Source organism: Choloepus didactylus, chromosome 23 (assembly GCF_015220235.1).
Source record: "Choloepus didactylus isolate mChoDid1 chromosome 23, mChoDid1.pri, whole genome shotgun sequence".
Classification (NCBI taxonomy): domain Eukaryota; kingdom Metazoa; phylum Chordata; class Mammalia; order Pilosa; family Megalonychidae; genus Choloepus; species Choloepus didactylus.
Window position 1 is genome coordinate 28,970,794 of NC_051329.1, and position 17,174 is coordinate 28,987,967.

General features: G+C 46.8%; 2 protein-coding genes across 5 annotated transcripts in view; one reads left to right on the forward strand and one right to left on the reverse strand.

Moving 5' to 3' along the window:
* Window positions 1-355: 355 nt before the first annotated feature.
* On the reverse strand, window positions 356-9,783 carry PIK3IP1 (phosphoinositide-3-kinase interacting protein 1). 3 transcript variants are annotated; one of them, XM_037817173.1, is made up of 8 exons: window positions 9,357-9,551; window positions 9,149-9,183; window positions 8,789-9,028; window positions 8,232-8,348; window positions 8,021-8,140; window positions 6,928-7,128; window positions 6,746-6,824; window positions 356-688 (listed from the first exon to the last, which is right to left on the reverse strand). In XM_037817173.1, the coding sequence occupies exons 3-8, from the start codon at window positions 8,898-8,900 to the stop codon at window positions 484-486; spliced, it is 834 nt and encodes a 277-aa protein (XP_037673101.1). In that variant the 5' UTR covers window positions 8,901-9,028; window positions 9,149-9,183; window positions 9,357-9,551; the 3' UTR covers window positions 356-483. The 3 variants fall into 3 exon arrangements, with proteins under 3 accessions (XP_037673101.1, XP_037673102.1, XP_037673100.1); XM_037817174.1 differs by lacking the exon at window positions 8,789-9,028; XM_037817172.1 differs by lacking the exons at window positions 8,789-9,028; window positions 9,149-9,183 and having other exon boundaries at window positions 9,357-9,783.
* The window catches only part of DRG1 (developmentally regulated GTP binding protein 1), a 172,840-nt gene continuing 159,485 nt past the window's right edge, over window positions 3,820-17,174 (forward strand). For both annotated transcript variants that reach the window (XM_037817169.1, XM_037817170.1), the window contains exons 1-2: window positions 3,820-4,174; window positions 6,657-9,799. The gene's annotated coding sequence lies outside the window, so the exon portion shown is untranslated. The remainder of the gene's footprint in view (window positions 4,175-6,656; window positions 9,800-17,174) is intronic.

The following is a 17,174-nucleotide window of genomic DNA, read 5'->3' on the forward strand; positions in this document are numbered from 1 at the left end:
AAATTAAATATATTCAGACCCTCTCTCGACCTGCTTGACCTGAACTATGAATAACAGTGCGCACCGTTCACACCCATGGAGAAAAACCAGAAAGGCGGAGACTGCGGCCATCTTAGGTAATAAAGCACAAAGGGAGCTTGGGGAACTCCCTGTCCATCCCTGGTTCAGTTCCTGGGGCACAGGCAACGTGTGAAAGCCCTTGTCAGCAGCATTGCTGTGGGGGCTGCTGCTATCTCCATCAATGGGCAAACTCCTCCAAGGGATGGAGAAGGAGCATTGGTAGGACCCTACCCCTCAAGTCTAGCCCTCCGCCTACAGCACCCCCTGCTTCTGTTACTGGGATTCACCCAAAAAAAAAAAAAAAAAAAAAAAAAGGCGGGAAGAGGGTTTTTAAACACAACAAAAAGTATAGATCCTCCCAGCTGTGGGAGGGTGGGCTGTCCTGCACCATTGTCTACATGGGCTTCTGCCCATTGTGGGTGCTCAGGCCCCGGGAGTGCCAGCCTGGCTCATGAGGGGGGCACTGCCCTCCTGAAGGTCAACTGGAGTCTGGGTAGTATGGACCATGACCATCTTCTCATCCACGATCTCACAGGTTGGGTTGGTGAATGCAGACAAGGGCAGGGTGATTCGCTGCATCTCCCTCTCGCATGCTTTCTGCTCATGCTGCTCTTTCAAGTCCTTCCCCCTGGCAGGAAAAGAAGGAAATGTTTAGGCTGTGCCTCCTGATGGATGGCTCTGCTCATTACATAGCATCCCTGAGGCTCACACAGGGGCAGGGGCTAGCCATGGGCACAGCAAATCAGTGTCTGCATCTGGACTCGAACCCAGGTCTATGGTACTAGATTTTCATTCTGCCAGACTGCTTCAAACTCAACAAGGAAGCTCCTCAAACAGCTTAACCAAGATAATGTTGAGGGAAGAGATTTTTAAAGCAATGTATAGTTTTGTTTCTTCAGCCCAGGACTCCAAGAGACTCAGAATTATCCCAGCTTTGACCTATATCATAAAGTCCAGAAAATTGACCTGACCGGCCTGTACTGAAACAACTTTCTCATCCAAAGTCCAGAAGGTGTGAGCACAGGGCTGGAAAAAGGGACCATCCCCAACTCATGCAGAAGGCTGCTCAGGTCAAGGGGAAACAATGAGATAATGACGGTCCTTTAAGACCCCTGAGAGTTTTCACAGGGTGCTCAGTGACTGAACCAGGCCATGGTATTACACCATTTTACTCACTAGAGTGCTCACTCCATATTAAGCTCTTTGTATACATTATCTCACATCATTCTAAGCTCAACCCTAAAAATTAGGTCTTATTACTCATTTTATAGATGAGGAAATGGTCAGAAGTTAAGGAACTTTCAAGACATGGTGGGCTCAAATCCGAACCTGCTGGACTCCATCTGCTGCTCAGAGAGAAGTCTTGACCTGATCAGGTTCATCCCAAGAGTTTTCTGGCCCCACATGCAGAGCCCTTCCCAGGAAGCCAAGACAGCCTGATGCAGACCAGAGGGTTTGCTGAGTACCAGGGCCCAGGGTCCGGGTCAGCATTCTCCCAAACCAGCTCTAAGAACACATGGACTCAGTTGTTGGAGGAAATCTTTCTGGAAAGAGCCCACCCCAAACAGGCCATGAAATGGGTGGCTAATGAATGACTGGGAGGAATGACACCGGGGCCTGCTTCAGACCTCCTCAGGAAGATGACTGAGGTCAGATGGTTTGCACATCCATTCTGATGTGAAGTGCAATGACAAAAGCTTCCAGACACTTGGAAAGAATATTGAAAAGACAAGGCTGGTGGGGAAGAGTTTGGAGAGGTGCCTCAGAACTGTCTTTAAATCATCCAATGCCCTTTTCTTGTGTTCTAGAACCAGCTCAGCCACTTATTAGCTCTGTGACCCTTGGCAAGACCCTTAGCTTCTGAGTCTTAGCTCGTCATCTGTGAAATGGGGATAATAACCATTTCACAAATAAGTTAAGGAATGTAAAAGCATTTGAAAACAGTGAAACTGCTGTAAAATTCATAGGCAGTTATTATGATTTCCCTGAATATGACAGCAATGCTATCTTAATTCGGTTTCCCATGGAAACTCTGCTACTGACCAGGCAAGGCAAGTACTATTTACATGACCTCAGCAACTCCCAGCCTCTCTGGGCCTTAGTATCATCTATAAAACAAGGGATTGGGCTCAATAATCTTTAGGGCCCTTGATGTTCTGTAAGATCCCTCGCACAAGACGTGCTCTGATTCCTATTTCTCACTGTAACGTCATAGGAGGCAAATCGGTGAGCTCATCCCCTGAGTCACCCTGGGTGACTGAGGGTGACTTGAGTTTCTGAACATGCAATCCTGAAGCCCTGCCTGCCTTTTGCCCCATCCTTATCAGTCTCTACTCCCGAAGCAGAGTAACTCCCAGGACACCAGAGAGGAAATGGGGGGACACTGTCCTTGTGCAGAGGGTTGGCTGGACCACTTGCATCCCCCACTCATAGCCAAAGATTCACTTTACAATTACAATTACAGCTGCCACCGCATAGAAGGACACACATGCCTCCAAAATAAAACAGAAACCAGACCCTTCAAGGTTGCCCACATAGGGAGAAACCTGGAAGGTCTGGGTTTAATTTTACTAAGGGAGCCCCCAAGCCAGTGGGAGACAAGAAGGCAATTTATAAAAGAAATGAAGTATGTGAAGGTCTTTTGCCAAAGCCTGAAGTTCAAAATCTAAAAGGCTGGAGGAGGGGACAGTGGGAACTTCCTGAGTACCTAAGGTACCAAAAAATGGCCTTCCAATTTTCCAGGATAAGAACTATCTATACACCTACTGGATGCCAAACATTTCATATATATATATATATATATATATATATATATACATATACATATACATAATCTCCTTTTAATTTTTACACCAACTTTGCAACATAATATTATCCCCATTTTTACAGGTGAGGAAACTGAGGCTCTGGAGTCTTTCTCCTTTACCAAGCATCTGCCTGTAGCCAGCCAAGATGCTGACGATGGCCAGGCTCAAGTCTTTATGGGGAAAATAATTTGTTCATATTAATGGGGCAAAGTGGGGCTGGAAAAGCAGCCAAGAGTCAAGGAAGCAGGTGCTAGGACCAGTCTGGATTAGTCTCATCCAGTTAGAGGCCTCGAAGCACACCCAACCCCATGTGCCTCCTGGGTGCCTTTGATTCCAGGTGAGGCACCAGCCGCCACCCCTACCTCTCCCCGCTTTGGGAGACATGAGAGGGGCTGCCAGGCCTCTGCACTAACCATCAGGCTACCTGGCTCCCTTTCACTGCCCCCAGGCTATTGTCTGGCAGCCAAGAAAGAACAAAAGGCTTGTTCACTGACTCCACTCCGCTCCTAAGGGGGCAGTGTGGTGTTGACTTACAGTTTTCTCTTGCCTTTTTAACAGAAAATAAGAGCTCCCTCTGGAGCTAGCTTGGGCCAGGGCAGGGAGCTGCTCAGTCGCAGACTGGCTGGCTGAACCTCGTGGCCTAGACAGCCAGGACAAAGATCCTCCACCAGCCCCCACCTGCCGCCCTTCCTCCTGGGAGAGGAAGCCTGGTGCCTGTCGGCCCCTCCCAGCCAGAGGAAAGCCCCAAGCCATTAGCCACAGTCTTGTGGGCTTTGGCAAAGTTCAAGGCTTGCAGTAATCCCATCCCTGATGGTTCTGGTGCCAGGATCAGGAGAGACCAGGCACGGATGGAGCTGCCGCCTGCCACTGACTTCCTCTTCCAGGGTGATGTGGGCACCGCCGGCCTCCTTTGGGCAACACAGGTTTCTTCAAGTTATTACACAACTCTGAGCCACTGCTATTTCCTGGTCAGAAGCAGTGCTGTGCCACACTGCTGGGCAGGAAAGTTCCTCAAGGCAGCTACAGGTTATGAACGCCAACTATACGCCTTAACTACTCTAATTTTATCCTCACAACAAATCTATGTGGTGTTTTTTAAGATCTGTTTCAGAGATGGGAAGGCAGATGCAAAGAGGTTTAAATCATTTGTTCAAGCAAATGGCAGAACTGGGATTTGAACCCAGGACTGCTTGTCGCCACCACCAGCAATACTGTCTTCTTAGGAAATATTAGGGCTGGAAGGATCATCATATTGAACTGCTGCCCCTACACTATTTTACAGATGAGGAAACTGAGGCCCAGAGAAGGTAAGTGACTTGTCCAATGCCACACCCAGCATTGGTGGGAGTTCCAGAAATAGAGCCTGGTTCTTTTGACTTCTAAAGCCAACCATTTTTCTCTTTTAAGTTTCTATTTTTTCTACTGTCGCTTGTAATTCAAAGCAAATTTACACGAGGCACCTGAGCCACACTGACTTTTTACGAGGCACCTGAGCCACACTGACTTTTTAGAGACGTTGGTGATCCTCAGGCAGCACTTACTAGCTGTGCAGCCTGTAAAAAAAGTATAATAGTATTCTTTCTAGGGTGGTTGCAAGGGTTAGGTGAGATGGTCTGGCAAGAACATTCGGTAGGGCCTTATTTATTGAGAAAGATGCAATGAATCTTGGCTGCTATTGTGATGATCACCTGATTAGTGTTTTACTGTTAACATTTAATCTTCCTGATAATCTTGCGTGGGTGGGTGTGGGTTGGGTATGGGTATGTGTGGAGGGGGTAAATCCCCATCTCACAGATAAGAAACTGAGGTTCCCAGGAATGGGGAGGCCTATATTCCACCTCTAAGTCTTTCTAAGCTGCTGTTTTCTGACTTGGGGAAAGTTAAAAAAAAACAAAAACGAAAACAAAAAACACTGCTTTGCTCACGGGAGCTGGGAGTTTGTCTCTAGTCTGTATGTGGTTTCCTGTTGTACAGTGTGTTCTCAGAGCACTTTTGCTGAAGAAAGGGGTGGCCCACTGGTTAGTGACAGGGAGTCTGGTGATTTGGTGCCTTGCCCTGAGTTCAAAGGGAAATAAAAGTCAAATCCTCAGGGCAGTCTCATGACAGCCTAGAGGAGCAAATCTAGAAGAAAAAATGACCTGGCTTCCTCATTGGACTCCAGATCCGAGCTGAGAATTAGGACTGTATAGTCAGTTCCAAGCACCTGGAGGCCTGGAAACTGTCACACAGATTGGAGGAGAGCCAAATACTGTCCAGTGGCCAAGGAAAGAGGATATATTTGCAGGGCTAAATTCAGCGAACATGGTTGGGTCTGACTACAAACTCTAAGGCCAGGACCACCCCATTATTTCCTCTAAGTCTCTGAAACCGTAAAGGAAATGAGTAAGCACGTGTCTCTAAATCTGCCACACCCACAACCTTGGGCTGGGAGTCAGAAGACCCTGGCTCTTTGATCTCGAGTCAGTCACTTCCCCTCATAAAAAAACAGAGAAGGAACGGGGCTCAGAGATCACTTGCCCAACACCCACGTTTTACAGAAAAGAGATACCGCTCTTGCTTATCGACAACTTACAATGTGCCACACACTGCACTAAGCAATCACATGCGTCAGCCCTGCAGAAACACTATGGAGTAGAGAATAGAAGCAATTTGCCCAAAGTCATACAACTAGCTAGTTAGTGGCAGGCCTAGGTCAGACAAAGTACAAAGCACATTTGCCTCAGTTTCCTCCTCTGTAAACTGGGGACAATAATAGCATTTACCTCCTAAGATGATTGTGAGAATTAAGAGAGAATGTAAAGTGCTGAAGCCGTGTCTGGTAAATGTTCACTGTTACTGTCATTACTCTTATGAAACTCTGTGTCTTTTTCATTTGTAAAATGAAGAGGTGACTGCATCACTTCTAGGGACCCACCCAGCTCGGATACCCTAGGTTTACATGATGCTGGGTGACCCACTGGGACTGTGGGCTTGGATGTGGCTCTCACCAATGCATGCCACTGGGTCACTTCCCTCAGGGGAAGCCATCAGACCATAGAGGAGAAACATCACAGATACTCAAGGGCTGGACATCAACCCCCCTGATTCTGCCCAGGAATGGCAAATGATTTTCCCAGACTCAGCCCGGGCTATAAAATGAATGCAACTCTGGCTTCTCATCACGTACCCACCACTGACTTTGAGAGACTTTCCCACATGGTATCTCGGGGGACCTTTCAAAATGAGCCTTCCTCCTCCTGCTGTCCTGGCCACATGTCACATCCTGGAGTTTCCCAAGTAGCCTCTTTGGCTTTCTCAGGCATGACAAAGACCGGCAAAATAACTCAGGATCTCTGTTCTCCAATTTACGTTTTCCTCTTGTCTTAGAGGAGATCACACTAGGGCTCAGGAAATTCAAACCCCAACTGCAGAAAGGGTGGCTGCGGAACCCTTTCTAACAGCAGGATTTTATAACTCACAGAAATAATTCAGTCTCCAGTTCCCTACGATGGGTCCCTGTAATGAGTGCCTAGCCTGATTTCTGCAGTATTATGCATTTCCATGCCAGGCACAGTGGATTAGGCAGTGGGGAATTGGAGCTGGTTTGATCCACCTTCTGCCACTCATTAGGCAAGTCACCTCAAGTCTGTGACAGCAGCTTCCTCATCTGTAAACTGGGAAACAAGAACCCCTACCTGACAAGGCTTTGGGGGAGGAGTAAAGATGCCAAAGGAAAAGGGGTTTGTCCAAACACCTGGTGGAAACTAGAACTAAGTCTCTACGTCTTTCAACACCTTGCTTTCTTTTTAGGGTACGAATGCCACAGAGGAGTCTGATCTGATTTTGTGTACCTTCCCTTCCTCCTCCTCTCAAGAGAGCCCAGAAGGGAAGCTACTGACCTCTTATAGGTGTAGCCCAAGATGATGCCAGCTCCGATGGCAATGATGATCACCATCATGGCGATACCCAGCACGTAGCCTGCCAAGGAGAGGACATGAGGTCCCGTTAGCCACACCCAGGACAATCGGCAAATGGCATCTCTTGATGGACCCTAGCAAGGACAGGGTTGGGGCAGTCATACCAAGCGTCCCCAGGTCCTTCTTCTCCTTGGAGTTCATTCGCACCCTCTGGCTGATCCCAACCACTGGCTGCACGGCTGCCACCTCGCTCTGGGCCGGCAGGGCATTGGCGGGCGCAAACACCTGCTCATCTTCACCTGGCACTTCGGATTCTTCCTTGCCCATCTCTGTTGTCGGGGCTGACGGGGCCTCAGAGGGGGTCTCTGGAGGTGAGGTGGGAAATAGCTCTCATCAGAGACCGTCCTGAGTGAATTCCACAGCTGAACCTGCCCCATTGTAGGGGGACATGAGGGCAGGGTCCACCTTAGAATCACTGAAATCAAACTCTGCCCCAGAGGCAAAACCTGGAAAGGCCAGTCCTGAGAGGGCTGCACCATTGCTGGGACAAGGCAACTGGGAGGGGACAGCCTCCTGCCTCCCATGTCTTCCTCTGTTCAATTCCTTGCTATCCTCCAAGGCCCAACTCAGCTGCCATCTTCTCCAGGGGGTCCCCTTCCATGCCAGGAGGCAATCCATGACTTCCCTGGGCAGCTCACATTTATTGCGCCCACACTTTGCGCCAATCCCTGTGTTAAATACTTTACCCTGATAATCCCATTTAATTCTAGACAACTCTCTTGCTGTCTCGAGGGCAACAAGCTCTTCGGAGTCTAGGAAACTCAGATTCAAATCTGGGCCCGGTCAGTGCTTTTGCGAAGTTGCTGAACTTCGCCGAGCCTCGGATCCCCCAGTTTCTTCCCAGGGTGGGGGAAGAGTGCCTGGCGCGCACATGCTCCCTAAACTGTCAACAAACGCTGAGGGGCGCGCCCGGAACAGGCGCGCTGGGCGGGGCGCGCGCGGCCGGGGGGCGGGGCCTCTCCTCCCACGGTTGTTTACAAGGCGCTCGCGGAGGATGAGCTCACTCTCAGCGGCGGCGGCGACCAATGGGATTAAGGCCCTGCGGCCTGGAGACAGCCCTGGCCAATCGGACGGCGCAGGGGCGGGGCGGGGTCGGCCGGCGTCGCGCGGCCGCACGTGCGCGGCGGGTGTAACGGCAGCTCCCAGTCAGGCGCAGAGGTCCGGGGGTCCCGGAGTCCCGGGATACCCGGCGGGTACCTGGGCAGCGCACGTCCTCGCAGGGCCGCTTCTCGGCGGCGCCGTCCTCGCTGCTGACGTAGCACCAGGGCCCGCGCGGGTCCTGGTCCGGGTTCCGGCAGTAGCTGTGGTTGCCGGCGCCTGGGAGGGGCGAGAGGGCGCCATGGGCTGAGGCCTGGGCCGCGGCCGCCGCCCGCCCACCCGTCCCGCAGTCCCCGGGGCGGACACTCACCCGACCCGGGGGCCGACGCCAGGCCGCTCTGCGCGTCCAGCCAGTTGAGGCAGCGGAGGCCCGGCGCGGGCGAGGGCTGGTCCGCCCGGTACAGGTGGCCGTTGTCCCAGAAGCAGCCTGTGAGGAAGAGGAAGCCCCCCCACCAGACACTGAGTGGCGGGCGGCGAATTGAGGCACCGAGCGTGGCGCCCACCCCGGCCGTGCCCCTGTCCTGCCGGGCCTCCCTCTCCTCACGTGGGAAACGGCACCTGCCTCACAGGGTGGTTGTGAGCCCCAAGAGAGGCAAGAAGAGAAGACGCCTTTAAACCGCCCCCCACCCCCAAGCTGGGGTCTGGCCTTCAGTCAGCGTTCAGAGAACATTAATTTTTTAATTAAATTAATTATTTCTCTTAATCCGGAAAGCCCTACAGGAGTGCAAGAGATTGTTCCTCTTGAACTTGTGGCCACTTTGGAGGAGACAGGGGCTTGGGGCCCTTCGTGGAGGTAGTGGGAGTAGTTTGGGGGTCGGTGGGCCGCCGTGTCCTGAGATTCATCCCTGTTTATCGTGCCCGCCTTACATAAACTCCAGCGGATGCGGCCACCTTCTTCCAGTCTCCCACAGGCAACATTCCCTCCCGAGAGCATTCTACAAAAGCCTTGATGCAACCAGGCAAAAGATTCAAGAAGCATCAAACGCAGGGAACCGTCCTCATCGCTGCCGGGATGTGATTCCGAATTCCCACTCTCCTCCGCAGGGGATCTAGGGGCAGGGGGCTGGGGAAGGAGGGCCTGGGTTCTGGCCACATCATTCAGATACCCTAAAAAGGACAGGGCTTAAGGAATGGGAGAGATGAACCCCCCCCCCCTTCCCCATCCCCCGAGTTCCATCAACTCTTGAGCCACAGGCAAGGAAAGGGAAAGAGAAAGTGGCTACTTGCCTTTGTTCTTAATGGCAAAGATGGAGCTGCAACCCCTGGCAAGGAAAGGGGGTGGGGAGAAATGTATATATATAGTAAAGCTTTCGTTGGACAACAGACAGCAGCTATAAAAGCTTCATGTCGTGTCATCGTCCTGGCTAGCCTGCTCATGTTCGGGAAGTAGGGAGCTTCGTTAAGTTGCTGCAGAAAGGAAGGAAGGTACCCTCACCTCCGGATCCATAGGCTTCTGCAAGGAGCATGTTGCTGATGAGAACTGTCTGTACCCAGGCCAGCAGCATCCCAGCCTTGGTCATCCTGCAGGTGTCCAAAGTGCCTGGGAGCCCAGGTCCCCTTGGCGGCTGCTCTGCCTCCCTGTCCCAGCCTTGCCGGCAGACCTGCCCTTGTTACGATCTTCTGGTAAACAGCCTCTCTTTAGAACTGGGAGATTCCCAGCTAGCTCGCTGCAGCGGCGCGAGGTTGTTTTCGGCTGAGAGGCGCCCCCTGGGTCCTAAGCCTCCTATGCCCTGCAAGATCATTAACCCTGGGTCCAGAGAGGAGCAGAGCCAAGCGAAGAGAGGCAGAGAGGTTCACGTTGCGCTTAGCAGAGGAATCGGTTAGAGACCTGCATGCCTGCATCCCCAGGGCTTTTCATCTCTTCTGTTTCGATTTTGTGTAAGTACAGAAAGAATAATTCTGTCAAGAGGCATTGGTTGGGGGCGGGGTGTGTTCATAAACACTGAGGCACAGAACAACTTGGGGAGGAGATGCTGGCTCCACAACCAGGAAGAGGTTAGGGCCATGAAGGGGGCAAAATCGGGGTATCTGGGTGGAAAAAACTTTTAAGCCCATCCTGCTTTATACATGCCTTTGTGGTTTATACATGTTAATGAACTCTGACACCTTTTTTTTTTTTTCTTTTAAACATTTACAGGGTCAGATCAGTCACCTTGCTTACACTTGAATTTAGGGTGTGGGGTGTCAGATATGGTTGGGATAGAGAAAGGGTCTCTTTACTTGAAAACATGTTATGCAAACAGTGGGATATTTGCTCAGCTATATTGTAATACTCTGTCCTTTCTACCAGCCCAGAAATCAGAGAGAGGATGTTAAGTAACATGTTTGTTCCCCCCCCCCCCCAACTTGTGGGAAATCCATTTGCAGTAATTTATATCCATCATTAAACCTCACCACGTCCATATGACTTAGGCCTTTTTGAGTTGGGCAGAAGGGCCCTCTTCCTGTTTGGCTGACAGTTCAAGTTCCCAGGCAGCCTCAGTAAACTGAGAAATAGAGCAGAGTGATTCGCCAAGACTACCTTGTGACTCAGGCAATCCCAAAATAGAAATAGGAGACTCTGTTTCATTCTGTGGGATTGCATCTTGCAGGCTGTAATTTAGGGAGAAAAATTATTTTCAGTAAAGAAAGCTAATGTCAATCCAGCTGACTTGGGGTGAATTTGAACTCACTACAATTAGTTTTCAGACGTGGAAGGGACAGAAAAATTTAGTTCACTCTTCAGAACAGTTTGCTTACTCCTTCAGTCCATTTAGTGAGACGTGTTGCTTTGTTTTTGCAATCACTTTTCCTGTCTCCCCACACAAGCTTCTGGTTCTCTGACTCCTGACTTGGTCTACACTGGGAATTATGCCACGGAGTCTGTAAATTTACTCTCTTACACACACCCACGTGCACACACCCAGACACACAAAACACAGGTCAGAATTTAGAATTTAGCAATCCCAGCATAATATTCAAGGGTCTTTTAACACTTTCATTAATTTTACAAATATTTTTGAGAAACTACTACATGCCAGATATAATTCTAGATATTGAGACTACTTCTGTGAACAAAATATTTGATATCTCTGCCCTGATGGAGCTTATATTCTAATGGAGAGAGACAGGTGATAAATATGTAAAATGTCAAGTGGTCATAAGTGGTAGGTAAAAAAGTGAAACAGGGTAAGAGAGAGAGTAATCAGATGGTATTTCACTTAGTAAAAAAAGCTTACATTATTTTCAGAGAATCTGTAGGATATTTCTGTAGGCAGAAGGCTGAAGGGGAAGGGCTTTTTGCACAATTTTCCTTGAGGGTACATATTTACTCTTACACCACTGCAGAAGTATATGAGTATTTTGTTTCAATATGTAGAATATATATGCTTGAGAAAATGGTAATGCAGTAGCAGAGGTTTCTTTTGGATTGCTCTCTTAACACCTAATCTATTGCCATTGTTGTAGTGAGTATTCAGTTATTACTGTCTAATGGGGTCCCTCTGCTTAGACTCTGAAGGGCTACTTTTGCTGGATACTAATATTTTTCACCCTGATTTCGATACAGACAGGCTATACACAGGCCTAGTACATGCAGTACTTTTAGATTATCTGCTGTGCCCATGTAGGAGTGCCAGGTACTTCTTCCTAAGGAGTTCAGGGCTTCCTTACCTGTTACTGTTATCATCTGATTTTTCTATTAAACTGCCATATTCCTCAACATAACACCTTGATATATACAGCAAAACCATATTTTGTGTCATGTGTCTTATCAGGAATAGCACTGTTTAGGAAAGACAGACCAGAATGAGATTCTGTTCAGCTTAGTCATCTCTGCTGTTTCTCCCCTGTAACAAAGACATTTATCAGTGTGATTTGATTGTTTTGAGAATGAGGGGCTTGTTTCTCAGTCCTTCAAAGGCAGATTCTATTATAATAGGTTCAGTATCTTCCTTCTTCAAGAAAATCAGATTTGGTTCAGAGAGGTACTTGTTTTCACCATTGACGATGTTTTGGTCTTTTTTTGATGATCCATATTTCAACTTTGCCTCACATATTGGTGCATATTTTCTAGCCTAGAGTCACTCCAAAATCTGGGTTTCTTTTGGAAATATTACTGCAGTAATAATATGCCATTACTGAAATACTCGCTTTGAATTGTTTATATCCCTGAAGACAATATTGTGAAACATGATACTCATATTTTACTAAGTATTTTAGGAATGTTTGACTCTATTTTGTATTAAATGAGCACAAATCCAGAGAGAAAAAGCTGGACCCTTAAATCAGGAAATAGCTTCCAGAGCATTTCCCAGGTAAGATTGGCAGTTCGTTTTGATAAAACAAGATATATTAGTGGGAGAGCTCCAATAAGGAAGTCATAGAGCTATTAAAAGGCTTAAGAATCCTTTTTTGCCAACAAAAGAGGTCCAAGGTGTTGATAAAAATCTCTGGATTAAGATTTAATGAGTTGTCTCCAAGTATTCTCTCCATATGAAGCATTGTAGAAGTAGTCACTGAGATTGCAGTGCAAGATATTTTGGTGTATAATTGCAAACTGAGTAGGGGATGATTTTATGATGCTTATTAAGGAAATAGTATTCTAGTCAAAATCTCTAAATCCCAAGGCTGTTTCCTTGAAAATATGGCCTTCAGTAAGTGTGGCATTTAATAAGTTAGCACATTTTGTATGTGCTTAATGCATATTTAGGTGTTTAATGAATGTTTGAAATAAAGGGGAAAAGCAGAGTGCCGTGTAAGGAAAAATAATCTTTTTCTTTTACTACAGAGAATAGAACATTTTCTTAAAGGTAATCAATAAAACAGCCAGGAAGCCTTGTTGATCTCAGGCTGTTTTGAAAAATAAGACATTCCCCACTGGAAAACAGAGGAGCTACAGAAGCAGAGAACTTGGGTACATCACTGGTTTTGAGAAATAAAGAGAAGAGTAAATTCTTGAATGAGAGTATATTTTCACTTAGAGGCCAGCCTTAGAAAACAGTGCTTTTACATTAATGAAAACAGTTCCCAGTGTTGGGGGGAGAATGTTCGAGACTAGACTTAACTTACTGCTAAGAACAGTATGTCAGTATTTAAGCTGAATTAGCCCAGTAAACTACAATTATGCCTCTTGGGAAGGTGATCTGGTATTCTCCAATCTCAGTAAACTGGCCCTGCAGCCTTTTAAATTTATCAACACCTGGTATGAGTTTAGCACTGACTTTTCAAACCAGACAAGCACTATAGCAAGTAGTTCAGAATGTAGGCTTTGGAAAGACCTGGGTTCTATTCTCAGCACTGTGGTATGATCTTGGGTAAGTTACTCACCGTCTGTAATTCTCAGTTTCCTTAGTTCACTATTATAGTAGTTAAGACTGCAGGGCACCATTGTCAGGATTCAAATCCCAGCTCTGTCACTTATTGGCTGTGTCATCTTGGGCAAGCTGCTAAACTCTCCGTGACTCAGCGTTACAGTTTGTTAATGCTGCCTTTTTGCAAAATACTGGAAATGGATTGGCTTTCATAAAAGGGGGTTATTTGGTTACACAGTTACAGTCTTAAGGCCATGAAGTGTCCAACGTAACACATCAACAATTGGGTACCTCACTGGAGGATGGCCAATGGCGTCCGGAAAACCGGTGTTAGCTGGGAAGGCATGCGGCTGGTGTCTGCTCTGGAGTTCTGGTTTCAAAATGGCTGTCTCCCAGGACGTTCCTCTCTAGGCTTCAGCTTCTCTCCAAAATGTCACTCTCAGTTACTCTTGGGGCGTTTGTCCTCTCTTAGCTTCTCCAGAGCAAAAGTCTGCTTTCAGAGGCCATCTCCAAAATATCTCTGTAAGCTGCAGCTCCTCTCTCAGCTCCTGTGTGTTTTTCAAAGTGTCCCTCTTGGCTGTAGCAAGCTCACTCCTGTCTGAGCTTTTATAGTGCTCCAGTGAACTAATCAAGGCCCACCCTGAATGGGTGGGGCCACGCCTCCATGGAAATTATCTAATCAGAGTTATCACCTACAGTTGGGTGGGTCACATCTCCATGGAAATACTCAGAGAATTACAATCTGTCTGCCCACAAATGATTGCATCAAAGATAATGGCGTTTTGGGGAACATGAGACATTCAAACTGGCACACTCAGTTTCCTCAAATAGGGAGATGGAGAGAGAAAAATATTACCCACGTCTCTGGATTGTTGACATTCAGTGAGCCTGGGTGTATTTGCTATCTTCAAGAAACTTAGAACCGGGTTATAAAGATCAAACAACACATATATGAAAATAAAAACAATACAGGGCAGGATATAGGTAGGTATTAAAGAGTTTAGTACAGATAATAAAGGTTTATTCATTTGATGAATATTAAGTAGCTACTGTGCACCAGGTATGCACTAAGCTGGGTACTGAGGATACAACCAAGAACCCTTCACGGTCCTTGTTCTCAAGGAGCACACAGTCTTGTGATGGAGCAGATTAATAGATGGACAACAACACAGTGAAAAAAATGCTACAGGAGGGATTAGAACTGGGGGCTGTGGGAGCTCACAGGTGGGGCATCTGGAGGTCAGAAAAGACTTATTAGTGGAAGTAAAATCTGAAAGTGGGAAGAAGTTAGTGTTTGGGGCGGGTGAAACAAGAAGCAGAAGCCTGGAGGTATAGGCTATCATTGTGGCTTATAGAGTGTTCAGGTTGTAGTTAAAGATGAGTCCAAAAACAGCAAGAACAAGAACAAGAACAACAACAACAACAAAAACCCATGAGGCCAAAGAGGTAAACACTTGCTGGCCAGGTTACAGAGGTTTCTAAATGTCAAGTGAAGGCAGTGAGGAGCCAGTAAAGTTTTAAGCAAGAGTGTGACAGAATCAGACTTATGTTTTAGAAAGATCACTCTGGCCACAGTGGGGAGGGATGGAGGAGGCCAGGAGAGAACCCTGGAAGACCAGCGAGGAGGCTGTTGCAGTGACCTAGGTGAGAGAGAATAGTGATCAGGACACAGAATTGAGCCGTATTAAAGAATTCAGGCTCTAGAGCCAGGCCACCTGGGTTTAAATCCTGCTTTGCCACTTAGTAGCTAAATGACCTTTTGCAAGTTACTTAATCACTCTATACCTCTGTTTCTTTATCGGAAAACTGGAAATGATAATAAAATTTATCTTACAGGAAAACTATCTGTAAGGGGTGGGTATATGGGAACTCTGTACTTTCTGAACAATTTATCTGAAAACCTGTAACTGCTCTAAAAAATAAAAATCAGAAAAAAAATTTACCTTACAGTCTTATTGTGAGGATTAAAACATTTAGTACACACTTGCCTGGCACATAGTAAGTGCTTCATAAATGGTAGGCAGTTAGAGAAGCAAACTACTTAGAATAAGCAGGACTCCATGGTTAAGATGTCACATGTTAGCAAGTAGGTGGCACTAAGGAATTTGGCTTGGGAGTTTAGGAGATGGTGGTGCCATTTGTTGAGATAAGGAACAGGAGGAAAAGCAGGTTTGGGGGAGGCTGGAAGGGTATAGCCAGAGGTGGATGGATTATAACCAGGAGAATATGGTGTTGGAGAAGCTAAGGGAAGAGAGTGTTTTGGGGAGAAAGGAGTGGCTAGCATTGTCAGTTGCTACCAGGAGGGTCAAGGAAGATAAGAATTAAAGGGAGTCCATTTGTTTTGGTAATAAGAAGGCCATTGGTAACCTTGTAAGGAAGAACTGTGGTAGTGGTGAAGAAGCTAACATTTATGGATTATGGAATGAAAAGGAGATGATTAAGGGGACTGTTGGAACAGACAACTTCAAGAAGTTTCACTGAGAAAGACAAGGCAGTGGCTGACATTGGACCCAATACTCTGATTTGGCTTACTGGCTTGTAGCATTCTGCATGGTTGCACATCCATTCTGATTGGTCAGTGATCATGGCACACCAGGAAAATTAAAAAAGGGAGCTGGTTTGGGGACAGATAATGGATTTGGTCTTAGATGGTTTGAATTTAACATAAAGGCAAAGTATGTAAGGAGGAATGCCCATAAGCAATTTGATATGGGACCAACAATGGGCCAACTGCACAGAAAAATCAGGTGAGTGGGATGGGCTGGGGGCACTGGAACAACAAAGGCATGCTGGCAGGAAGGCACAAAGTAGCTTTGGGTCTAGCCTTAGCATTCATGAGCATATTCAGAGTGTATGAACTCCATGGAGCAAGGTCCTGATGGTATAGGAAATGGGTAGCAATGTAGAGGTAAATAACCAGGCCTCAAATAAAGGTTTCATAAGTTATAAAGAGCATTTATTAGAAACAGGGACGTTCAGGGATGGAGTTCAGCAGTTCTAAATTGCCAGGGAGAGCAAATGGACAAAGGAAAGACCTGGATTTTGAGTGGGTGTGATTGACCTTGGTCAGATGGTAGACCTAGCCTAGGCAGTCACATGGCAAGATGGACTCTACAGGTTAACTGTAGGAATGCAGCACTTTTGCCCTAATCATTTTTGTGTCTTCAGAACATAAAAATGCTCATTTGTATAGTTCACATGTGTCAAGCCCCGACTGTGGTGTTTGGCATGAATACTTTTACTTTATCATACGTGGTTGTAGTTAGCATTTGTATTTATGAAAATCATATATAGATCAGATGTTAAATTAATAAATATATCCTGGGTGGGGAAACAACAAAGTAGCTGGGACAATATCTCAGTTCCCCCTCAGGATCCTGATATTTCATTCTACTATTGCTGTTTATTCTTTCAGAGAGAAAACAGCTATTGAGTGCTTCTGTGCAGGGATTGGTCTTCCCTTTATCGCCTCAGTTCCCTCCTGGCTGTCACTCCCATTCTGCTCTGTCATGTGGGCTGTTCTTGAAACTTTCTTCACTCATCTCTTCCCATGATTGCCTCCATTCCATCTCCTCTTAAGAGATGGCCTTTAAAGAACTTGTATGTCAGTAAATACTAGAAAATATTATAATATGTATTCAGCTTCCATTAGAGTTAGTAAAGTGGAAAGAGAGGGAAAAAAAGAACCCTGAATAAGATCATAGAATGAAAATTGCGGCTGGAAGGAAATGTCAGGACAAGAGAAAGCCGTATCCTCTTCTTATAAGATCCAACTGTAAGATCTGATTGCTGCCCTTCTCACCTTCTTTGAAGCTCAGTTAGCAGAAATAAGCAGTTATCATGGGAGTATCATAAGTGAATTCAGATTGGCTCCAGCCTGGCAAGACTCTGAGTTCAATAAGAAGAGGTTAAGTACCAGCTTCAAATGCTCAGCATATTCTGAGTTTCCAAGGATATTTCAC